At 55.6% G+C, this 24,518-nt stretch overlaps 1 protein-coding gene across 1 annotated transcript; it reads left to right on the top strand.

Annotated features, from left to right (window-relative positions):
• The first annotated feature begins 11 nt into the window (after positions 1-11).
• Positions 12-23,107, top strand: LOC132249670 (myogenesis-regulating glycosidase-like). Its single transcript, XM_059725325.1, has 2 exons — positions 12-129; positions 14,660-23,107. The coding sequence occupies exon 2, from the start codon at positions 14,850-14,852 to the stop codon at positions 16,884-16,886; it is 2,037 nt and encodes a 678-aa protein (XP_059581308.1). The 5' UTR covers positions 12-129; positions 14,660-14,849; the 3' UTR covers positions 16,887-23,107.
• Positions 23,108-24,518: the final 1,411 nt, after the last annotated feature.

Raw genomic sequence — 24,518 nt, 5'->3', positions numbered from 1 at the left:
GCACCGCGCATCGCGCCCGCACACGGCAGCGCCCGCACCGCACCGCAGCGCAGCGCAGCGCAGCGCAGCTCCCCCTTCCCCCCCACAGCCCGGCCCGGCCCGGCCCGGCGGAGCCAGCGCGGCGCGGCGGTGAGTGCGGGCGGGCGGAGCGGGGGCGGCGGCGCGCGTGTGAGCGCGGGTCTGGGCATGCATGTGCGTGCGTGTCTGGGGTGTGCATGTGTGTGCGTGCGCGCGCGCGTGTGTGTGTGTGTGTACAGGCTGGGGGGTGGATCTGGGGCGGGGGGGGTGCGCACGCGCCTGGTGGGTGGCGTGTCGGGGTGTGTGGGTGGGTGGGTGTGCGTGTGTCTGTGGCGTGGTGTGTGCAGATGTGTGTGTCTGGGATGCGGTGTGCATGTGTCAGGTGTGTGCATGCAGGTGTCTGGGGTGCGGTGTGTATGTGCATGTGTCAGGTGTGTCGCGTGCATGTGCCTGGGGTGTGGTGTGTGTGTGCATATGCATGTGTCAGGTGTGTGTATGTGTATGTGTCAGGTGTGGCGTGTGTGTGCGCACATTTGGGGTGTGGGGTGTGCATGACTGGCAGCAGGTGCGCATGTGTGCGATGGGTGTTTACTGGGGGGTGAGTGGTGCGGTGCGTGTATGGTGTGCTTGACTGGTGAGTGGTGTGACGGGTGTGTGTCTGTGTGGGGCATGTGCTTGTGTGGTGTGGTGGGTGCTTGTGGGGTGTGATGTGCAGGACTGGCGAGTGGTGTGCAGATGCGGTGCACGTGCGAGTGGTGCGTGACTGGTGAGTGGTGCAAGTGGTGGGTGTGAGGTGGGGTGTGTGACGGGTGCGGTGCGGGACGGGGTGTGTGTGTGGTGGGTGCGGCGTGGGCTGGGCAAGTGGTGCACGTGCCCCTGGCGGGCAGTGCGATGGGTGGGTGGGGATGGTGTCTGGTGGGTGTGGGGTGTGCGTGGTGGGCAGGCCTCTACCCCAGTCGGCGCCGCGAGCAATCCCCGCCCCTGCCGATGCCCCGGGCCAGCTCGGACCCTGCCCTCCGGCACAGGTCCCGGGTCGCTCGCGGCTGCCTCGGCCGCAGAGCCCCCCAGCCCCTGCCCAAGCGAGGCAGGAGCGACCCCAAACCCGCCCGTCCATCTTCCCCGGCAGGTTTCCATTCCCCGCCTGGCGCCCTACACCCGACCCTAGAAAACGCTGCGAGCGGGAAGTTGAACCCAGATGCCCTGGAGATAAAAGCATTTGTGACACCTGGAGAGTTGCAAAGTCCAGCCCAATTCGGGCGTCTGCGTCTGCTCAGCGAGGCCCCAGATTCACACCCGTTTGCCAGCACCCCGTGCGTGCGCGGTGCTGTTTGTTGGTGCCTGTTGTGGTCACCAACACTCTTTGGGTTGTAAACTCCTGACCCCGGGGACGTGCCCCTAGCTGCGCCCCCCGGCTCCCCGCGCCGCGGAGCTGTTTTGCAATAACAACAGCAGCTAGGTTTCATACACCACGTTGTGCAACCACGATAGCCTGGCCTGGGGCCGGGTTTCTCAACCTTTCTTTGTTTTGCTTTTAGACTCGGAGCAGCCCTTGTTAGACTCCAGGCCCTCATGGAAAATGCTAGCTTGCTTTTCACTTCTGTTTTTTGGCTGCGGGGAACTAGTACAGCAGTTTCTTGCAAAGACCTCAAAAAGACCACGAGGTTTTTAACACTGTGAATTCCTACTCGGTGCCTCTGGGCTTACCTGGTGCGTCGTGTTTGCATGCCAAACAGCGCTCCACCCCTTGCAGGGATCTCCAGGCACCCCCACGTGCCACGGCACCCTGGTTGGGCCCGGCACTCCTGCCTTTATCCTCAGGGCACTGGCTCCCCTGGGGCGCAGGCAGCTCGTTAGGAAGCATGAGAAAAACTCGCTTTCTTCCTCCTGCTGCGTCCCCTCTCTTGGTGGCAGGTACGCTCTGCTCGCAGGCCGAGACCCAGCCAGGCCCCCGGAGGGACGGGACGGGACGGGGGGAAGGAGCGTTCCTCACGCCAGGGCCCGCTCCAGATGGCTGCCCCGGCTGGGGTTTAGAAGCAGCCCGGGTGCAGGTGCTCACATCCCTGGAGATCCAGCTCTTTGCACAAAGCCATTATTCAGCCCCCGCAGCCAGAACGTCCCAGAACATCTCTGTGACTCAGTTGCTAGTAAAACGCCAGCGACGCAGCCCAAGTCCGGCTGGAAAACGCCGCTTAGGTTTCTGCTCCCGCCCTGCCTCCCGCCATCTCCCCTACGCTCTCGCGGGCTCGGATTTCAGAATTAGCACCCGGCGCCCCGAGCTCTCCGGCACGGCTGAGCGGGTGCCTGAACAGGGGCTCAGCTTCCCGGCTGTGCTGGGGGCGTTTGGGCCCTTTTGGGACCAGGTGGGCAGTTTGGGGCTGCAGCCTCCAAGTCCCGGCTCCCTGGTCAGGGGTGGCAGGTGGAAGTGAGCGCTGAGCTCTCTGGGTTGCATGGCGTAACACCAAGGGGAAAGGGCAGGGGCAGAGACCCACCACCTTCCTCTCCTGCTGCTTCCTCCCAGGGGCCTCCAGCAGGCCCCTGCTCTCTCATGGGGACTCTGTTTTAGAAGCAGTGGTGGTCTGCAGGCCCACTTAGCCTTGGGTCACTGCTGCCTTACAGGGCTCTTGCCACTCACCCTCAAAATGCAGCTGCTTCTGGGGTGAATCGGAGCATCCTAATAATATTGCAGTGCAGCAGTAAAAAAGCAGCAGCAACCCAAGGAGGATTTAGGTTCAGCTACAACAGCACAGGGAACTTGAGGAAGCCGAATGCCAGTGCCAGAGATGTGGGTCCTTTGTCATGCTTTCTCCCTGTTCCCCTCCCCTGTTGTGCAGTGAGAGGGCACCTGGGCTCCCGTCCTGCTGGAGCACGAGGCCTCGCAAGGCCCTGCATGGCTGAGCAGGGTTGGGGGCAAAGGACCTGTCCCTGGTCGGACCCAGAACTTGCCTTAGGTCCGCTCCAGACCAGGCTGCCCAGTACAGCTGCCCCAGTTCCCCTCTGCCGCCAGCACTCGGGCAGCTCTTCCGAGCACAGCAATGCCCGTTCCCCAGATGCAGGTTATACCAGGAAGAGCACCGTCCTGTGCAGATAGCATCATCTCTAGCAGGCCTTTGGCCAGCTTAAAAGCATTGGCAAGTGCGCACACACGTGTGTCACAGACACGCACGCACGGTGCTGTACGTTTTCACCTTTCACACAGGCTTAAAGGGATGTTGGCAGGTCAGTGGGGCTTTGCCAAAGCTCCTTACGAGGCCTGCCCATCACGGCCGGGCTGGGGACACTCACCTGCGTGCACGCGCAGGGCAGGGAGGATGCCTCAGTCTCCTCCTTGCCGTCACCGATGGCTGGGCCCCATCTGGTCACTCCCAGGGGGTCTCCGACAGCCTCCCCCCACTCAGGGCAGCCCCCAGCAGCCTCCCGGTCTCCGAGATCCCTTCAGCGGAGGTGAACCCAGGCTCTCCCTCTGCTCGGACTCCTTGCTGCTCCTTTGCTGCAACCCCAGAGCATCCAGGAGCCCGGTGCGCTCCCCGCAGCAGCTTCCTCTCCTCTCCCACCCCCTCCCCAAGGCAGCCAGGCCCCTGGGAGTCTCCACTATTCCCAGTCTACCAGCTGCCTTCCCACCCTCCAGCTGCTGGGTTTGCTCCCTCCAGCATGCAGCCCACAGCCCACACTGGGTGCAGCAATCAGCATTCATTGAACAGGCTGGCCCGCCCCACCCCATTACAGGGCCTCTGGGGAAGGAGAGGGATTCCCTGCGTTGTCCTACTAAGGCAAGGAGCAAAAAGCAGCTGTGGACCTTAAAACAGGCAAATTCAACTGTTTAGATATAAGGGAAAACTTTCTCACTAGGACAGTAAAGCACTGGGACAGGCTCCCCAGAGAGGTGGTTCAGTCTCCATCCTTGGAGGTGTTGAAGACCCAGGTAGACCAATCCTTGGCTGGGATGATGTAGTCGGGGCTGGTCCTGCTTGGAGCAGGGGCTGGACTAGATGTGGCCTCCTGAGCTCCCTTCAAACCTCATTTTCTGCGGTTCAATATTTACACCAATGATCCTTAATCGGGATGCCTTGAGATCCGTTCAGGGGTGCTGCAGGCTGGCACGCAGTGTTACCACCGTTAAGTGTACAAACACGATTCGCAAGATCAACCCAGAGACTCCCTATAGCAATCCGGCGTGTTAAAGCCGTTCTGACCTGTTGTGATCTATCTGCGTTCTTCTGCAACACAAGCATTGCTCTCGTATTTATCTGCGCTCAAAAAAGCAAGTGAAAACGGTGCTGGCATTTTCCGAGGGGCTGCCTGGAGTCTAGTGAGAGGCGTCTCAAGTTGCGATCCACTGGCTTGCACGGGCAGAAATGAGGTAGACAGATTTGGCAGTGCAACCTTGCCAACCCCAAGCCTCCACAAGTGCTCTTAATTGGAGGGACGCAGCTCTCACAGTTGCAGGTGCTTTGCTTTCTTTTTCTTCAGCCTTTAGGATTCATGTTTTCCAGGGTCTTGTTCCCCCTCCGCAATGAGAAAGGCAAGACACTTACTCCTTTAATAAAACGGGATTTTTCACATGATAACAGTGCCCCAGGAGATGGATGGCTCTGAAAACTAAGCAATACTGTGAAAGCTGGAGAGTTGGCAGCACAGCAGATGATACTCGTGGTTAAAAGAAAATCCATCTTGTTAAAACTTGTTTTGGATCATTAAGAACGTGCTAGGGTCATCGATAAAGCCACCTTTATCACTGGTTCAACCAGACTGTTTCCTTTTTTATGTTCTTAGCTCTCTGATCAGGTGTTTGAGCAGGACCCTAATATAAAGCAGCTTGGGCGGTCTGTTTGCAGTAGCTTGTACTGGGGTGCAGAATTGGACCACAGAGCACAGGTCAGTCCCTAGGACAGACCTGCATTGTGCAGAGCTTTGGCTGTCAGCTATTCTTGCAAGCTTGCCTGGTCCCACAGGGGTGGGGGGCGAGCCTAAAATAACCTGTCTCCCCCTCCCCGCTGCCTCCACGTATATATATGCCTCCGTGTGTGTGTGTGTGTATATATATATATACTTATATATATATATATATAGGGCCCTCTGTGGGGGCAAGCGTCCTGTGGAGTGGGCAATGGCAACCCAAAGTAGCTGTCTCTTCTGTCCCTCACCTCTGTGCCCGTGCAATCCAGCAGTGTCCCCTCCTGCAGAGACAGGACATGCATGTAGATGGTCTGTAGCAGGGTCATTGCTGTCTTTAAGAGCAGGCTGCCCTGGTTTGCTAACTGGCCCGCACCGCAGGAGGTGTTTGTTCTCATACCCAAAGCGGCTGTATGTTCAGTAGTGCCAGCATCAAGCATTCAAAAATCAGAGGATTGCGTAAAACCTCATGGGGGAGATATTAATTCTGAGGTTCTCTTGATTTGCTGTCTGATTTTTGGCCCCACTTCAGGCCTCTCTCCATAACTGGAAGGAGCAGCATGTGCTCCTTTAGAGAAACTAAAAGCGCGGGGCTTCTGGGATCCCTTGACTCCAGGAGACGGTGCTTTACAGAGTGGGGCGGCAGCTGGCTGGCAGCCCTGCCCCGCAGCAGCGAGGTCTCTGTGATGGGAAGAGACGCGTGAAGTTTCTAGAGAAAGCCTGTTTGAAAAGGCATGGGCTGAACGCTGCTCCCGGAGAAGCTGTGCTGTTACCGCGCACGGTGCACGTCACGCCAGGCGCCTTGCACCATCCCTGCTCCGCACACGCGCTCTCCGTGTGCTGCTGTCTGCCCATGGCCTGGCCTGGGTGTCCGCCAGCACGGGAGCACACGCTTATCAGTGATCGGAAAGATGAGGCCGCCCGGCCCTGGGACCTGGAATCTTAGCCAGGCTTATTTTTAAACTGCTTAAAATACACAGACCTACATTTCTGGGGGCCCGGTGGCCTCGAGACCCAGGGATTTGCAGGGAGGTATTTAAAGGGTGAGGGCCATGCCGTGTGGCTCGTGCTAGGGTTTCACTAGCAGCCTGTGAGGTGGTGCCAGCACGCTGGGGTCACCAGGAGCAGGTGGTGGTGGCTGGTGCAGCTGCTGGGTAGTGCCCTGGTGATGGAAAGGCTGGGGCAGTGTGTGCATGGCGGGGTGGGGTGGGGTGGGGTGGGGTGGGGTGGGGGGGATAACCAGTTTGCTGGCCTCTCGCTGGACAGCATCACTCAGACAGGAGGCATGAAGCACCTGCCGGGAGCCCGGGAAGCAGCACAACCCCATCAAAGCCATTGCAACCAGCAAAGGCCTGGCTTCTTTTTTGCAACGCAAAGGGTCATCACCCAAAAAGGCACCTTGGTAGGGACACGAGGGCCCTTGCTGTTCCTAGGAAGCAGTACCTAGGGGCGAGGCCTCTGAGAAACTGGGGTTGAACTAGAGGATCCGTGAGATCCTTCCTCCCCCCAGGATCCTCTGGGTCTAAATCTCCAGGTGCAAGGATGATACGTAGGTTTATCCAAGTGGTTGCATTTCTCCGCAGCGACCGATCCTATCACACCAATATTCATTTCTCATGAAAGGCGCTGCTCAAGTGGAAGGGGCTTTTCATTTGGATGCTGAGGTCCTGGGACTACTGCCCACTCATTGCTGCGGCCCCAGTTTTCCCCAGGGCGACGCGGGTGCAGAGAGGGGAAGTCCGACAGCTGGGAACTGACGGGCAGAGCAGTTCGGCGGCCGAGCTTCAGCGCTCAAGTGACACGTCTTGCACACCCAGCGCTGCCGGTTACCCGATCCCCGTGGGTGTAATTCACTCCAGCACTTCACTTCGGAGAGCTTCGGTGATGCATACGTTTCATGCCGGCCTTTCGCAGCGGGGTCGAGCCCACCCGAATGAGCTGCGCAGAGCCTTTATTCTGACCCGTGGCTCCAGACTTTGAAGGGTCCGTCCGGGGTAAACGCGGTGCCTGAGAGTGTAAAGGTCTGTTGCTAAATGGCCTCTCGAAGCCGTATATGGCTTAAGCACAATTCCTGCTTCATTCGGGTCAAGGGGTGGAGTTCCTCTTTCGTCTCGCTGGTGGCGTGTTGGGCAGCGTGCTTCGTCGGCACAGGGCAGCCTGCCTCCCGAGCAGTTGAGACCTGATTTATCCTACCCAGCCAGGCAAGGCCAGCTAACCTCACCTAATTACAGGCTACATCAAGGTTAGTGCCATTGCCAAATAAAAACTAAGGTGACCCCAGCAATGAGAGAGGTGCAACTCCAGCTGTTCGGAGAACGGTGATCTTGTCCCGGGAAAAATGTTACGACCCCGGAATATTTTTCCATTGAAAATTGGGGTGAAGAAAGGCAGCATCTTTCACGAAATGAAATGCAAGAAGGGTTTCGCTTGGGGCTCCTCTGAAACGTGCGGTTTTGTTTCCATTCAAAACGCTTGGTTTGGATTTCAGCGCTACACTTTTCATATCAAGTCAGCTTCAAAAGCAGCACAAACCATTTTGCACTCCCAAAATATCACAGATGGGATAAAATGATCTTCAGGTGAAAGGAATCCAGCGCCAGGCTCGCCCGGGAGTGACGTGTTCCCAAGGCGAGGGCAGAACGGACACCTTTGATGTGTCCCAGACACCGACTGGAAGGCTTTATTTTTTTCTTCCAGCTGGTAAAAATAGACGGCTGCCCGTGCCCTTGAAGGAGCCGAAACAAGATTCAGCACTTCAAAGCCTCTGGCAGTATCCAAGCGAGCCGTGACGCTGCTCACATCGGTTTCCAAGGTTGCTCATCATATTTGTCAGGATTATGCTTACCGCAGTTCATGCCTTGCGGGCAGCGTGCGGCTTCGGAGCCCCTCTGGTATAAGTCTTGAGCCTGGGAAATTGAAACGGAGGTTGGCGGGGAGCGCAGCGTGTGCTGTTGTTGCTGCATCCTGCGACCCAGGGACGTTAGCCATGGGCTGGTGAAGGTTAGGGATGACTTGGCCAAGGGACCGACTATGCATGGGCGCCCACTGTGCCAGGTGCTGTCCAGACAGAGAAGTGGATGATCCCTGCTGGAAAGAGCTTACCGTACCAATAGAGAGACAGGTCCAGGGTATGGCCACGGGATACAACAGATAGGAAGGGGTAGCCAATGGCATGGAGCCCCACAGCGCTGTTTTCGGAGGGCATCAGCTAAATGGCATGAAGCGGGGAGACGGGGCGCAGGGGGGGAACGGAGGGGGAGGGAAGGGTTGGGGCAGACAGCCCGGCACCTGGCTGAGAAAGTCCGCTCCGAGCTGTAAGGGCGTCTCTGAGCAACCAGAGGTCCCTGCTTTGGCCGAGTCTTTGGGTGGCTGCTCTGCAGGTCTCCAGGCCTCCAGGGAGTTCGAGTGCCCTTCCTATTCGTCTTTCCTGTTGGGGCGGGGGTGTCTGCGGCGCGGTTCCCTTTACCCACTTCCTTCCCGCAGACGTGTTTGGGCTGGGGACGGGTCTCGTCCGGCCTTGTTTTCCTATGATTTATTTTTCACGCATGGCAGCACATGATGCTGGTTCACTAGGGCCACGTCATCTTACTCCGTACAAACGGTTGCCCTGACTCAGTGTAGCCAGCGCTTCTAGAAGAAGGGAACCAAGCTCCTGGGGAAGCCGAGCTCTTCCGCATCCTGGGGCCAGAGCATTGCTGGTGGTGTCCTTCCAGGGTGATGGAGAGGCCTCCGCCTCTTGCATGCAGAAGCCAAGATGTTCAAAAAGCCCAGAGTCTGACTCCAGGCTGCGGCCTGCCTTAGCTCCCTGGGAAACTGGTGATAAAACCCGGTGGAGAGGCAGGCCGACATCAGATGCAGTCCTGTATTTCCCATAGAGAGAAGCCTCTCTGAAGTGCTGCGTCTCCTGCGTTTGGCCCTTTCTCCAAAGCCGTCCATAGCATGGTCCGTGCCGACCCCTCTTGCACCCACAGCCAAACTCTGATGGTCCCCAACTCTCCAGGGCTTGTGTGACTGAAACTCTGTCGGCGTGTCTACACACGCATATTGACTGCTCCGTAATCCAAATTACTGCACAGTACGGGCACACGTCTACACGTGCATGCCCGTACCGTGCAGTAACTATGGCAACTTCCGCTGACTTGATTGTAAATTTGATACCTGTGTTATGCAGATATCAAATTTACCCCTGATTAGTTACTGTGCAGTAGTGCACATGTAGATGCCTTACTGCACAGTAACTGTGTGTGTGGACTTGAGTCCCAAGTCAGTTCACACAGCATTAATGTGCTTTAACACCTGCACGTGTAGATGCCGGCCGATTCCCACAGTAACTTACTGCGCAGTAAGTTTAAGCCAGCGTAAATGCACGTGTAGACACGGCCGGCGTGTGTTAGTAAAGTCCTCTGCTTTCCTCTCCTGGAGGCTAGCGCTCCCCTAGCAGAGCCAGGCCTCCTCCGTCAGCTTGCCCGGGGGTGGCTTTGCTTGTTTGTTTTGCTTTCCTGCACTTGCTGATGGCAGCAAATCTCTGGGAGGCTAATTTGGGACATGTGGGCAAGGGCTTGTCACACAGCTCTCCCCCGCCCCGGCTACCGCAAGCATCGGTTTCTTCCGCGAGCGAAGAGGAGCCCGGGGAGCAGATGACACAGAGCTCTGCTATTCTGAGACGGGCCAGGAGTCGAACCCCACCCCACTCTTCCTCCCGCTTCTGGATCGCAGGAAACTTCGCATAAAGCACATGAGCTCTCTGGCTCTGGGAGCTGTTTTCTTTTTCTCCCATTTGTTGCTGGCATCCCGAGAGCTTTTAGGCTGAGAGCCAGGTTGAGAGCATGATCAGACCCAGGCAAGCTGTCCTTGCTCAAGGCTGGCGTAGAATATAGCCTTCCCTGACTCCAGAGCAAAGCTTTCCCCTCTGCCGTTCATCCGACTGCCACCGTCACCTCCCTGAGCTGGGTGGCGTTCGTGCGCCCGAGTGGGCTGGAGCTGGGACTTTTGGCTTGGTTACGATACAGCCCCTAGCACCCCGAGGCTCTGATCCTTGACGGGGGTTCCCAGAGCTTATTTTAATGTGACTTGTTAGGATGAAAGGGGTCTCTTCCCAGACATGGTTGCACGCAGCTTGAGTTAGACATATTTGCATTTTCATTTTCTTACCCCTTGAATTTGCATTTTCTTACCCCTTGAATTTGCATTTCCTTACCCATTGCATTTGCATTTCCTTACCCATCGCATTTGCATTTGCTTACCCAAACCCTAAGCCCTCTTTTTGGCCTTCTGGCCCTTGACATACATTTGTAAATGGGATTATATTTATAACCTGAGCTCTAAAAAACCTGTTGACACCTCTCCATCTTCAGGAGCCCATTATTCACAGCTGCTAGGAGCCCGGGTCTCGTTACAGCAGAGGGAGAAATCGCCAGTGCCTGACACAGCGCTGAGGTTTTGCCTGGACGGTGACAGGGCCTTTGCGGCTGGTGGAGCTTTTGTTTCCGACTGCAAAGGGCAAGTGCCGACTCTGCGGCTGCGGCAGGGAGGGTGTTTTTGTTTTGTTTTAGATTCAGGGAAACTAATGAGCAAAAGCAAAGCGTTCCCTGGTGGAAACAGTGTGATCCCTGCCCAGAGCTGGCTGCATTTCAACAGCAGCTGGGAGGCAGCAACAGCCCCGAGGCCCGTGTAGCAATCCCAGATCTCAAGGCAGCCGCTCTACCTCCACTGCAGGTTGTGTATAAACAGTACGAGGAAGTTCCCGCCCTGTCTGTAGATAGAGATGCCGATGCCGTGGTTATAACTCCATGTCTTCCACGATTTTCCCCAGGCACAACTTTCCTTGTCAGCCCCCTGCATCAGAAACCCTTGCTTTTGTCCAAGGTTCTTCCCCGCTCCTTTGAACCCTCCTCCTCCCCGCGATCTCCCTCACCCCGACACTCCTTCGCCTGCCTTGCCTGTAAGATGAACTACAAAACCCATGTCTGCTCAAGCAGAAGCAAGATGCTGAAAGCAAGGGGAAGGGTGCATGCACCCGTCTCGCTGCTGTGCCCTCCGTTTCATCTGTGCGCTACCCAGGGCTCAGTCATCCCGAGCCCCTTGCACTGCAGCGTGCCTGCCTGGTTGCAAGGGCACTGCCTTGCACCCCTTGCACCGCAGCGTGCCTGCCTTTTTGCAAGGGCACTGCCTCGCACCCCTTGCACCACAGCGTGCCTGCCTGGTTGCAAGGGCACTGCCTCGCACCCCTTGCACCACAGCGTGCCTGCCTGGTTGCAAGGGCACTGCCTCGCACCCTGTTCTCTCCAGAGCAACTTTGCCTACAATTAACTATCTGAAGGCACCCGGCAAGATGTGTGCCCTTATGTGAGCCCCAGTGCTCCTGCAAGTTGGAGCAGGGATGTTCTGGGCACTCAGAGACACTTGTGTCACGCTTGGCTGTGACATGCCTGCCTGGAGGGTCACTGAACCCTGAGGATGGGCCTGTCTCAGTTTTACTTTCAACTGGGGGCAATGCTTGCTTCAGAGAGGAGGGAGAAATCCCCGCAGCGCTCACCCAGGCTCCATCCTACCTTGGACAAGGGTGCACCTCCATGAGGCTCATTTGCAGGCGTGCCGGGCTTTAGGGCTCCTGCTACCTGAAGGCTTAAAGATAATCTAGCTGCCCTTTCCCTCCACCTGTAACGCCATCCTCGACTCCATATGTGGAGGGAGCCTATCGCTCAATTAAACCTATCGCTCGTTCAGTGTAATCGGACTTTAATTCTACCCTAATCCCATTTAAACCTACTAGGAGGCCAGGAAGGCAAGGACCTTCTGGGGGAGGGAGGAAAGGGCTGTGTCGGCCCAGACTTCATGTCCTTCTGCTGTCTTATGAACCTCGCGTTTCCTCCAGGTCCCAGGCCCACTGTTTCCCTCTTGCTGCTCTGCCACAGGCTCCCTGTGTGACCCTGGGCATGGCCTTTAGTCTACCCCGTGCTTCATCTTCCATTTGTAAACAAGGCTAAAACTTTCCTGCTCCACAGGAATCGCAAGGTGCTCTGGTGCTGGGGTGAAGACCACCCCGGAGCGGGGTGCAATCTATCAGGCCTTTGCTTCTTAAACCTTTGAGCAGCTGGAAGCACGCTGCAGGCTTTGATCCTCAGCCTCGGGCAGGCTTGGCCTTGAGGATGGCCTGTAAGCTCTTTGCAAGCACATTCAGGCCAGGCGTGCGGGACTGCTGGTTGCAGAGCAGGTCTCCGGAGGAGCCCTGGTCCTCTGCGGCCAGGCTTTGTGCCCTGTTTCCCGACAGTCCTTCTGCTCCTGTGAGATGAGCAAGTTCATTCATCCCGTTTTAGAGGAGGCGATGCTCAGGTGCAGGAAGCAGAAGTGCCTTGCTCCGAAGCTGTCCAGCAGGTGAGCAACAGAGCTGGAAATCGGTGCCAGAAGTCCTGACCCCAGTTCCTGCTCAACTTGTAAGCTGTGTTTTCTCTTCTAAAGCACGAGGGACCCGGCAGACGCTGTAACCCAGGACACCCGCCGTGCCTGCCTTCCCTCCCTGCGGATGGTTGTATTCCCAAAGCTCAGGGTTTCTCGCACGTTTTAGACCCGCTGACAGCCTTTAAGTGTCTTATCGAGCAGCATGCTTACTTAGCACAAGACTTTTGATTGCACAGAAGGAGAGGAGGGTCTATGGAGATGCAGTCTGTAGACTGGCTGTGATCCACTTGCTGTGGCCAGACGGATCACCAGTCATCTGCAGACCACCGTTTGGGAGCTGCTGGCCCGGCTTATTTCCATTATCAAGAGTCCGGAGCCACCGACCCCCGCACGGAAACAAGTGCCCGAGTTGCAGCAGAGTCTGTCGATCCCAGATCAACCTCATCAGCCGTCTTCGGACCCCCAAATAAGAGAGTCGTGGAAGACCTTCGAGCCACCATCCATCCCATCGGGGCTCGGGGACGTGGGAATATGTCACGGGGAATGGGACGGGGAGCGAGATCCCATCTGATTGCATTTTTTCCATAGGGGATGCACTCTTGTTTGGAAGCAGTGCAGAAGTAACATGGGGAAAGTTAAGTTTCCGTGAGGAAGAAAACCAGACGTTTCATTATTTTCCACGTGAGAACTTTCTTCTAAAGACAGATTTTAGGGAAGCAGCCTCTTTCCTTTAATCAAACTATCCCTTGGAAGGAAAGCCTATTTTCCTGATTTTTTACTCAACAAAGATGGCATCTCTTCAGCTGAGATTCACCAAGGGCCAGTGAGGGGAGGGGAGGGGAGGGGAGGGGGACCGCGGGTGAGAAATACCTGGGCTTGTGTTTGGCCACGGACAGCTAACCGGGTGGTACCTGGTGGCCAGTCCTGCTGCCCGACCCCAGCCCTCTCCCTCCGGCTGCCTGTTTGCAGCTTCTCCTTCCCGCCGCTGTTCCTGGGCTCCTGCCTTCTCTCTTCTTGCTTGGCGTGTCCTTTCCTTTGCCCCCCTGAGCTGCGCTTGGCCGGGCAGAGCAAGCTGGCAGCCGGGCAGGATCCACGAGGATCTTGGCATCCCTGCATCAGAGAGCAGGATTATAACAACCTGCCCTTGGCTGCCTCTGCTCAGACTATAGCCAGCTGGAGCGAAGCCAGAGGCAGGACCTGCACAAACTGGAGCTCAGGTGCCCAAGAGGAAAAGCCTGTAAAAGCTCTGAACCATTCATTTTCTGCAATCCCTGTCCTCTCCCCACCTCCGCCCTGAGCGACTGGACATTTGTCCATGGGAGAACGGCATTTCTCTTCCTTCTTGTGCATCCGTAATGATGGCTCAAGGTGCAATAAGTCTCCCTTAAACTATACTTCCAGGGTTTATCTTGACTGCATGGTGAATGCAAGTGATAGGCAGGACCCCATCCGCACCCGCCGGCCTCGGTCTTCAGTGGGGGAGCTTTAACCTTGAGATGACAGTGTCTTGCATTAGCACAGCTCATCTGGTGCTAATACGCATGCCCTGATAAAATCACCCAGGGTGATAATACACCCTGCACAATAAGAGTTAAGGCGAGTGCAGCTAATCTGAGTTAAATCCAGAGTGGAAACAGCCGGAGATAGAAAGCCACATTGCTTAGAGATCATCACACAATTGTGTATAGCCCTGCCAGTTAGCACCACCCAGGAAGGATGCTAACAGCTTACTGACCATGGGGTTTGTGAGCAAACCATACAGATCTGCCTACACATTAGCAAGTGATCAGCTTTCGCCCATGCATGTCTGTTCATTTGCACTTAGCTGTAACGGCCCCGAGTATGCCATAAAATGTGACAGCTAGGATAACGAGCCGCTCAGCCCCAGGCAGGTCTGCGGGCAGCGCAGAGAGACTTGTGCTGATGCCAAGTGCAGGGGTAGAGTACACCTCGCTCCAACCTGCCCTAACAGGCGTCCAAAGCATCTGTTGAAAGTTAACCCCTAAGTCCCAGAGGGGGTAAAATATAGTAGTCTGGTTGCTGGAAAAAAACCCTCAAAAACTTAAATATACCAGTGCTCTTTCGTGTGCTCTGATGAATTGATTTAGGGTATATCTGCATGACCCACTGCCTTCTTCGGGACAGATCTGTCCTTTTCATCCACGTGTCACATGGGTCCTATAAGTGCCGATTTTTGGTTAGGGGTTGGGTTTCCGTTACGAGCTCAGAGTCTCATTCTCGGTGTCTGTACCAAAATGCTGGGGCCACATGCTTGGTTGGACCTTGGCCATGACCGTGACTGATACAGATCCATTGGAGCAGCGCTTAAATCTCCACCTCCTTTCTATTTCAGGCACCGAGGATTGACTGGATTTGGAGTGGGAAGAACCGCTGGCTTCCTAACCCACTTACCCGGAGATCCAGAGAGGCATCCCACTGTGAGAAACAAGCCCTTTCCCATCCACAAGATCTCCAGACCGGGGCTTGACAGAAAGCCCGCTATCCTTTCATTTAGGCAGACTCTGTACAGAAAGGATAGCATCATGTATACGTTCCTACCCGAAAACATCACCCCCATCAAACAGAAGCCGTCCAAGGAGCTGCGGCCCATGATTGGGACGATAACCGTGGGGCTCCTGTTGTTCATCGCGGCGGTGGTGGCGTGGTGTTACTACACGGCGTCGCTCAGGAAGGCGGAGCAGCTGAAGACGGAGCTGATGGACTTGAGGAAGGACGGCTTCATCATCAAGAACCAGGACGGGGAGGTGGTCTTCAGACTGGCCTTCCAGTCGGGCGCCCTCGACCTGGAGTCCTGCTCCAAGGAAGGGGAGATCTTAACCTGCACCCGGTCGGACAAGGGGAAGCTGAACTTCTTCATCCAGACCGTCAAGCACAAGGACACGGTGATGTGCTACCGCGTGCGCTGGGAGGAGTTCGTGGCCGACACGGTGGTGGAGCACACCATGTTCTGGGAGGACGCGCACTGGTACGGGGGCTGCGAGATGAGCGTGCAGCACTGGCCCATCCGGCTCCCGGGCTACCAGGAGCCCACGCCCTTCGTGACGAGCGACGTGTACTCCTTCCGGGACAGCTTCGGGGGCATCCTGGAGCGGTACTGGCTGTCCTCGAAGGCGGCCGCCATCAAGATCAACGACTCGGTGCCCTTCCACCTGGGGTTCAACGCCACCGAACGGTCCCTTTTCTTCCAGGCCCGCTACAAGGACTCCCCCTACAAGCCTCCCCTGGGGCAGCAGCCCTTCCCGGAGCTGAGCTACAGGGTGTGCGTCGGCTCGGACGTGACCTCCATTCACAAGTACATGGTGCGGAGGTATTTCAACAAGCCCTCCAAGATCCCGTCGGAAAACGCCTTCCGCTACCCGATCTGGTCCACCTGGGCCCTGTACAAAAACGACATCGACCAGGACAAGCTCCTGCGCTTTGCAGAGAAGATTAAGAAATACCGTTTTAATTGCAGCCACATCGAAATCGATGACACCTACACGCAGGCTTACGGCGACTTCGACTTCGATCCTCAGAAATTCCCCAACGTGACGGAAATGTTCAAGAAACTGAAAGAAGATGGGTTTAAAGTGACCCTGTGGACTCATCCCTTCATCAACTACAACTCCTCCAACTTTGGCGTGGGGATAGAGAGGCAGCTGTTCATCAAGGAGCCGACGGGAAGACTCCCCGCCATGGTGGAGTGGTGGAACGGCATCGGGGCCATCCTGGACTTCACCAACCCAGCGGCCAGGGAGTGGTTTCAGAGCCACCTGCGGCAGCTGCGCTCAAAGTACGGCATCTCCTCCTTTAAGTTCGACGCCGGAGAGACGAGCTACCTCCCCAAGCAGTTCAGCACCTTCCGGCCCTTGTCGGACCCCAGCATCTGGTCCCGCCGGTACACCGAAATGGCCATCCCCTTCTACGAGCTGGCCGAGGTTCGTGTCGGCTACCAGTCCCAGAACATATCGTGCTTCTTCCGCATCATCGACCGCGACTCGGTGTGGGGCTACGAGCTCGGCCTCAAGTCCCTCATCCCGACCGTGCTCACCATCAGCATGCTGGGGTATCCCTTCATTTCGGCGGACATGATCGGGGGCAACTTTTTCCCGAACAAGACAGGAGGAGCGGTTGAAATCCCCGACCGGGAGCTGTACATCCGCTGGCTGGAGCTGTCGGCCTTCATGCCGTCCATGCAGTTCTCCATCCCGCCCTGGCTCTACGACAAGGAGGTGATCGAGATTGCGCAGAGGTTCACGGAGCTGCACGAGTCCCTGGTCGCCCCTCTGCTGCTGGAGCTGGCCGGGGAGATCACGGACACGGGGGACCCCATCATCCGGCCCATCTGGTGGATTTCCCCGAGCGACGAATCCGCCCACAAAATCGACTCCCAGTTCCTCATCGGGGACACGCTCATGGTGGCCCCAGTGCTGGAGCTGGGGAAGCAAGAGCGCGACGTGTACCTCCCCGCCGGGAAGTGGCGCAGTTACAAAGGGGAGTTGTTTGAGAAGACCCCGGTCCTGCTGACGGACTACCCGGTCGACCTGGATGAAGTTGCTTATTTCCTCTGGGTGTCTTAACGGGCTCCCCCATCGGCTTCAAACTGCGGGATAACCATGCCTTACTGTAGGGTTTTGAACAACTAATAATTCTAATTGCACACTTTATTTGGAGTGGGGAGGGGAGCGACGTGGAGAGGAAGTCTGGGGATGGAGAAATGAATTGGACCTGCCTTGAGTATTTTTTTAATCAGTGGAAAAAGTTCTAATTTGGGTTGACAGTTTCCTTAAATATCTCTTGATCACTGCAGGAGGAAAGATAAACGTGTCCATCGGCACGTGCAGGAAGCGAAGACCTCAGTTCGGTAGTGTTTCAAGAGGTGAATGTATCGTATGGCTGGCTGCGGTGCAGCAGGAATGTTCCTTGGATTCATTTGTTCTCCATTTGGAAATGTGCAATGCGCCCATCCACCTCCCGCATCTATGGGGAACAGCCCCGTAGTCTGCGTCTTTCTAAAAGGCTGCACGCTTCAATACGAAGCAGGGATCCCATACTGGGGTTTGGCATCTCTCCGCTCACTGCCCCTGCCCAAATCCAGGGCAGACGCCAGGAAGTTTGATGCTCGTGAAGTGCAGCCTTTGGAGTTGGTGCAAGTGCCATAGAGACAGCCCCAAGTCCAGGGGTAAGGACAACTTTAAAAGGGAAAGGGGATAAAATCGAGCCTGGGAGGATTGCTACGGCACAGCCAGCCTTAAGTTTTATAATGTGGCAAATGACTTTTTCTTTTTTTAAAGAGGATAAAGCTAGCTATATTTTTTGCTTAGTCCAATGTTGGACTTGACTAACAAATGCTCTATATATTCCCCCTTCTCTCGGGTACCAGGCAGGCCCAGGATACCCGACTTACCTGCAGGTATTTTAACTGTCCAGACTGCACATAACAGGCAGCCACGTTGTTCCATCCCAGCCGGCTGCTAACACCTGCTGTCAGGCTTTTTTGCTTGCATGACCCTGCTGCAAACATTGCTCTTCATAGAGTGAGGACATTTATAACGTGTATCCTATTTTTGTAAGGAAGCAAAAAGGACTGTGGTGTTAATGTGCAGAGATTGGGGAGTGGAGAGGTTTCTTCCCCCTTTTTTTAAAGATGTGCTCGCAGCCCGGTTGCTGACAGAGGAATGGCCAGATGGAAAACAGTTCAGAGGTGCACGTGAAACTAGCCTGCTGTGTTTGAGAGAGCAGCAAAGAGCTCCCACCATCATTTTTGCTGACAACCAGGCTACCAGCAGGGATAGAAAATGGACGTGTGCCCCAAAGTGTTGTGCCAGTCATCAGGCCTTTCCTATAGTTTGCAAAGAAAGGTTCTCACACACAGTAAAATTAAGCTAATATACCAGGAATGTCTCAGGAATGAGTTAGGGACTATTACACTTGTATCGAAGATGCCTGTTCCCTCATCCCAGATAGTTCAAAAGAGCCTGACCCTCAAGAGACCCTAAATGAAGTGGATCGGTGGATGGATGCTGAGTATTTCTGGAGCTGGAGCCTTAAACATGACCTTGTGGATTCCTTTGAATAGAAAGGCACTCTTTTTGAATAGAAAGCCACTCTTTTTAAAATGAGATATTTCTTCTAAAGACAACCTGTGTCTTAAATTGAGTTAAAAAAAAAAAAGAAGGAAAAAGCTGTCCTCTGCACCATGTAGAGGCTGTATCTAGGAAACGCCTATTTCTTTATTGCCTGGGGTTTCTTTTCTTAAGCTGAGGGTCAGCAGATCGTGGTGCATCTTAAATTCAAGGGGAGGTCTGATAGTCGAAGGAACATGGTCCCGATTGAACCGCTCAGCTTTGCAACACCTCCTGTTTACCCCCTAGTGAAACTCAGAGCCCCGCCGCCCGTTGTCTTGGCGTCCTGCGCGCCAGCCGGGCCCACCGGGATGGAGGGCTGGGAGCTGCCCAAGCTGGCCACAAAGGAGAGGAGATTGGCTTCGGCCACGTGCTCCGTGCATCTGTCTCAGATCCAGACGTGGAAGGAGCGCAGAGCAAGGCCTCCACTAGCAATTTATTGCAGAAAAATTTGAACGTTGCCTGCTGCCATCCATGTCCACGACAGTCCATTTCAGACTCTGCAAATATGCTGAAGCTACACCTCAAAGGTATCCCTCAGTCCATCTGATCGACCTAGGCTTGTTGAATGGTTTATTCCCATTCATCTTGGGAGTCGTCGAGAAGAAAGAGGGTTGGCCGCAGAGTCCTGGCTCGGCTGAAGCTCCGAGATCCTGGTCACAAGTTTTAGGGTCTCCATAAAGAGCTACCACTGGAGGTAAAATCTCTCTTCCCTTCCCTCTTCGTTGGCTACAGCCTTGCATCATGACTCCTGGGTTCTCGCCGCTGTAGATGCATGCCGCGTTTGCAGAGGGCCTGGGCCGCATCGATGGGGACGCACCTCCTTTTACCAGGTGTGACTGCGACTGAAACAACAACATGACGGTTGTCACCAGCGCAGAAAAGCTGGAGGAGAGGAGGAAGCGGCAGGGTGAAGAGGGAAACGTTGAAGGCTGTATTCTCAACGTGATCCTCCGCGCTTCGGCTCTGTGCATTTCTCGTCTGTGGATGTTTCGGGGTTGGGGAGCACTTCCCGTTCCTTCTGGGCAGCTGGAAAGTGCCACCGGGTCAATAGAAAGGTTAGAAGAGTCAAATACTGAAGGTCTCGCTCTACACGCGACTCCTCCAAGGGGGCTGGAGTCCGAGAGCAGAACCCAGCGTCGCTGCATACCTGAATGAACCACAAGCTAAAACACCCCGATATAAAGACCGACCGAAACTCCAGCTCAGCTTACAGCTGCATCTCAGTTGTGTGGGCTGGCCAGGAAGCGTGGGTGAGCTAACAGATGTGAAGCTGGTGATGCTGGATCCTACTAGTTGTGCCAAAGGGACCTATACGCTTCTTTGGGCACCATGGGGAAGATCCCAAAGGACCTTGAGTGACAAACTGGCTAGACGACTCATCACAGGTTGAATACGTCCGCCTTCCCCTTGGACCTGCCCTTATTCTTCTCCCCTCGCCCTGGAAAGAAAGAGCTCTGTTACTGAAAGTTTAAATTACCGCTCTTCATTTAACTAAACCTTTTTATGAATCAGTACACTTTATAGAGCCCCTTTATTTTTCTAAATGCCATTGCACTCATGAGAGTTCGACTCTAGCTGCTAGGAAGTTGCAGGGGAAATCACTGAAGATGTGTCATAGGCCACGGACCAGTGACATCCATTATTTCAGACCCCAGCTTTGGAAGAGCCTCTTAACCCTGGTTGTGTTTAGCCTTGGCATTGCCACGCAGAATTCATGTCACCGGTGGTCTCCGTCGGACAGCGCGAACAACCCAGAAATGGCTCGGCTCCTTAACGGTGCTGAGCCACTTCATTAGGACGTGATTGTTGAGCCCATTGCCTTGATTTTCACCTCCCTGTTCTGCCCTGGAGCACACTGGCCCCTTGGAGATGTTTCCTACTGTGACAGGTCGTCACTCTAGGCCACCCTTAATGTGGCCCACGCACCTGTCTCTGGGCAACCGCCCGCCTTGTCTCGCCTGCCACGTCTTGGTCTTAATTAATTAATTAGCGGGAGGCTGCCCTTATGCTGCCCCCTCCGCTAGGGGGCGCTGTCTGTGGCTCCTTTCCTCCCCAATACCGCAGTCCACGCCTCGCCAATGTAATCACGGTTGTCTTATTCGCTCACTATATGGCCCCTTACCATTCTCCCTGGGCCTTCTTTCCTGTGCTGCCCCCTTCTGGGGCTTTCTGGTGCCCAACTTGGGCTTTGCGATAATACTGCCCCCGTATCTGGGCTCGTCGTGCCCAACTTGGGCTTCTCTATGTTGTCGCCCCTTTCTGGGGATCTCTACGCCCACACTTGGGCTTATGCTGCCCCCCTTTCCGGGGGTTTCTGTGCCCAACTTGGGCCTCGAATACTGCCCCCCTATCTGGGGCTTGCCGTGCCCCACTTGGGCTTCGCACTCGTGCGACCCCCCCTCTCTGGGGCTCGCCGTGCCCCACTTGGGCGCCTTAAAATACTGCCCCCTTTCTGGGGCTCGCTGTGCCCAACTTGGGCTTCTCAGTCATGTGACCCCCCTTCTGGGGTTCACTATGCCCACACTTGGGCTTCTCCTTAGTGCTGCCCCCTTTCTGGGGCTTGCCGTGCCCAACTTGGGCCTCTCAATAAGATGTCCCCCGCTCTGGGGCTCGCTGTGTCCATGCTGGGCTTCCTCAAATGCCCCTCTCTGGAGCTGGGATCTCTACACCCCGTATGCTGCACCCCTACTGGCGCCTGGGTCCCCACGCTACTGTGGGTCTCCTATGAGGATACTGCGCCCTCACTGGCGTCAGGGCCCCACACCCCTGTGGGTCCCTACGAGGCCTCCTCCAACCCCCAATAGCCTCACCCAAACCACCGGTTTTATAACAAACAGCAACACAAACTTGAGCCTCCTGGCTATAAATCAAACATACCCAACTGCACGCGTCTGCTGTTAGCGTGGCCTGTGACGTGAATTCTGTCGCATCGTTAAAAAGGACGAAGCGCCATCGTTCCTTCTGGGCTGGCAGTGCCCAAACCGGGCTGATTTCACTAAACACACACACAATCTGCAAAACAGATGGAGTGGGGTGGATTGGATCTGCCTTTTGCAACACACGGCTCGAAAGCCGGGGCCCTCGCGCTTGGTCCCACAGAGCCACGGCTGGACGGGACACACGCGCGACTGCCTTCGAAGACTGTGGGGTCGATTCAGGGTTGCAAGTCAGATGCTGATAAGTTTTGTGTTGTTTTTAACCGCTTCTCTAACTCTTAATTCCTTCCCTACTCCATTGTGTACGGTTATCATTTATATAGACCTTCAGGGGAACAAAGGGAAGTCTAATAATGCCTGTCCATCTGCCACAAGGCAGTGGGAACAGTCTCATGAGCGGTGACTACCTAGGTTTTCGGCCTTGTCTGTGCAGATATTTTGGTAATGGGCAGTCCTGGCCACCGTCAAATGGCCAGCGTGTGTGTGTGTGCACACTCAGGGCTTCTGTCCGCAACATGCAGCCTTTGTGCCCAGCGTGGGAGGAGGATCACAGCAGCTGGCAGAGGCATGGGAGTCTGCACATGCGTTCTGCTGTCTGCTGGGCTTTCACCGAAGTTTAGGCGGAGGCAGGGTTTTGCACGGCGGTGCTGAGTGTGGACACTCTCCGTCTTAGTAGCCAGTCCTGTGGTGCTAGATCAGGCCGGAGGTGACTTTTACACCAAGATTTCCAGCCCAAGTCCATCAGGCCCTTTTAGCTGCTGTCTTTGGAACGTGCACAGCAGCTTTGTAGAGAAACTAGTTGTTTTCTCCCCCACTTTTATCCTTTCAAGTATTAGGAGACTGAGCCTAATGGCCCATCCTGCAGTACAGAGCGCTGGGGGCAGGAGTCTTCCTACATTTGAACAGAAAAGACCCGTGTTCAGGAGCGGCACGTGGAAGGTCGCTCTCCCTCCTGGGGTCAGGGCGCACTCCCTTTGCTGTCACAGACACTGCAAGGGAGATGGGCACTGCTCCTAGCTCCCTTGTCGTGAATATTGGGTAGCTCCCCAGTGGAGTCCAAGCGATGCAAACAGGTCTAATTTGCTCGTGAATGCCCAGGTCACTCTCCCTCTCTGGAGACGGGCAAGAAGGACCTGGCTCCGACTCAGTGCATGGCACATAAACTTTTATAGTGTTGCCCAGAGAATGCTTCACAGCCCAGATCAGAAATGGGTATCAGCATGGATCTGGTTCCTGTGGTCACAGCTAAGCATGGCCATATTTCTGCATTACTACAATGCTGGGACAGTCCAGAAAAATCACCCCAAACTCCCGCTGATTTACACCCCAAGGGAAGGTTTGCTTGACCAGGGCAAGCACCACAAGCAGACTGGCTGCTGGGAAAAGAGCATCAGTAGTTGTGGTTACAGGGACAGCTGGCTCGGCGGTGCCGCAATGTGTGCACGCCTGCTGGAAGGCTGGCTGCCGAATCGGGGTATTAACAGGCAGAGCAGACTGTAAGGGAAGGACTTGCACAGAGCCCTTTACTTCCAGAGCCTGATTTTCCTCACCCCTCCACCCCGAGACTGCCTTGTTCCAGATGGATGTTGCTAACTCTAACCAAATCAGGAGGGAAACCTTGGCTTTTTGTTGAAAGTTGATTTTTTTTTAATTTTTTTTTTTTTAGTATCAATGGGGTCCCAACGCTATATCATGCTTCAAACCGCTCTGTTTGGAATAAAAGACACTTTCACACACCGGGCTTCTCTCCATCCTTCCCCGTGAGGGGCAGTCGTCCACGCGGCCTTGCTGCCATCTCCTGGGAGGGTTGGCGCTGTAGCTGGCTGGGCTCCTGTCTAAGTTGCTTTGCAAAGACCTCGGCGTGCTTGGAAGTGAGTGTCCGGCTCCCAGCCGTGGCTTCCCGTTCGTTCACAACTGGGACTTGGAGTGGCCAGACTGCTTCAGAGCGCCGGATCGGCTGCTTTCCTCTGCATGTCAGCAGAAAGGGGACGGGGATCCCAGACTCGGGCCATTTCCCTGCAAATCATCACCTTCTGGGTGCTGCTTACCAGATTTTGGAGGCCTGGGTCTGTCGGGTCTGTGTGTCCAAGGCTGTGTCTGCACCCAAGAGGGCTTGATTTGTATAGAGTAAGGGTGTCAAACCGGCTTGCACCCCCCAGTCCAGATCTGGACTGCAGGGCTCCTTACCAGCTTCATCCAGACCCACCTCCGGCCACCGAGAGCCATAGGGATGAACACAGCGGTCGCTCACCCCTGCTGCTGAAACGCCTCCCCGGGGTTCCACACCCCAGCGTCTGGCGGCAGACCTCACCCCCCGAATTCACAGGCTCTGCAAGCCACATGACGCTGCCCCACAGGCAGGACCCAGCCCACATATTTGATGCCCCTGATGTGGAGGGGTTTTTTTGCCCTCCCCCTTCTTTCCCTGCTTTCAATGGCAGGCACCTTCTACCCTTCTCAGCAAGGGAGGCAAGCACATTGCACAGCCCTACAGGCAACCCCCAGGCTGGAGCTATTTAACAGGGGAGAAAGGCGAGCAAGCAGCAGTGCAGAAGAAAACCCAGTTCAACCACTTCACTATCCTCCTTCCAAGCCCTTCTTAGACCTGCCCTTTGCTGTGCTGCCCGCAAACCCTGGACAACACTTGCCTCCTGGTGCATGGTGCCTATAGATAAAGCCAGCGCCATCCTGACCCAGGTGGCTTCCCTGTGGTCCCCCACCTCTGCAGCCATGCATGACAGCTGAACGTGAGGCTCCCTGGGGCAGGGACTGTTAATTCGGTGTTTGCACCTTGCACAATGGGCTCCTCGCTGGCGACTGGAGTCCCTAGGGCCTGACCCAGCACAACCGGCATGAAACACAGGAGGGAGACCCGGGGGAGAGCTGAGTCTTGAGGCTACTGGTCTGAGGAGGGGTGTTTCCTTCTCTTCCTTCCCCCTAGCCAGTGTCATAGAAATCCTAGGAGAAGCAGGGCTGGAAGGGACCTCCATCGGTCATCTAGTCCAACCCCTGCGTGAGGCAGGATCAGCCCTGTCCAAACCATCCCAACCAAACCCATTGGCCAACCTCTTTACTAAAACTACTGACACAATGCAAGACATCACACCCAACCCTGCCACGGGGAAAGCAGGGGGACCGCGGCAGCTAC

This window comes from Alligator mississippiensis, chromosome 3 (assembly GCF_030867095.1).
Source record: "Alligator mississippiensis isolate rAllMis1 chromosome 3, rAllMis1, whole genome shotgun sequence".
NCBI lineage: Eukaryota > Metazoa > Chordata > Crocodylia > Alligatoridae > Alligator > Alligator mississippiensis.
Note: the sequence above shows the minus strand (reverse complement) of the source record. Positions and strands in the feature narration are given on the sequence as shown.

What these genes read in the sequence shown, in the direction of transcription:
- LOC132249670 (XM_059725325.1), top strand. Translation starts at nt 14,850, where the DNA reads ATGTATACGTTCCTACCCGAAAACATCACCCCCATCAAACAGAAGCCG.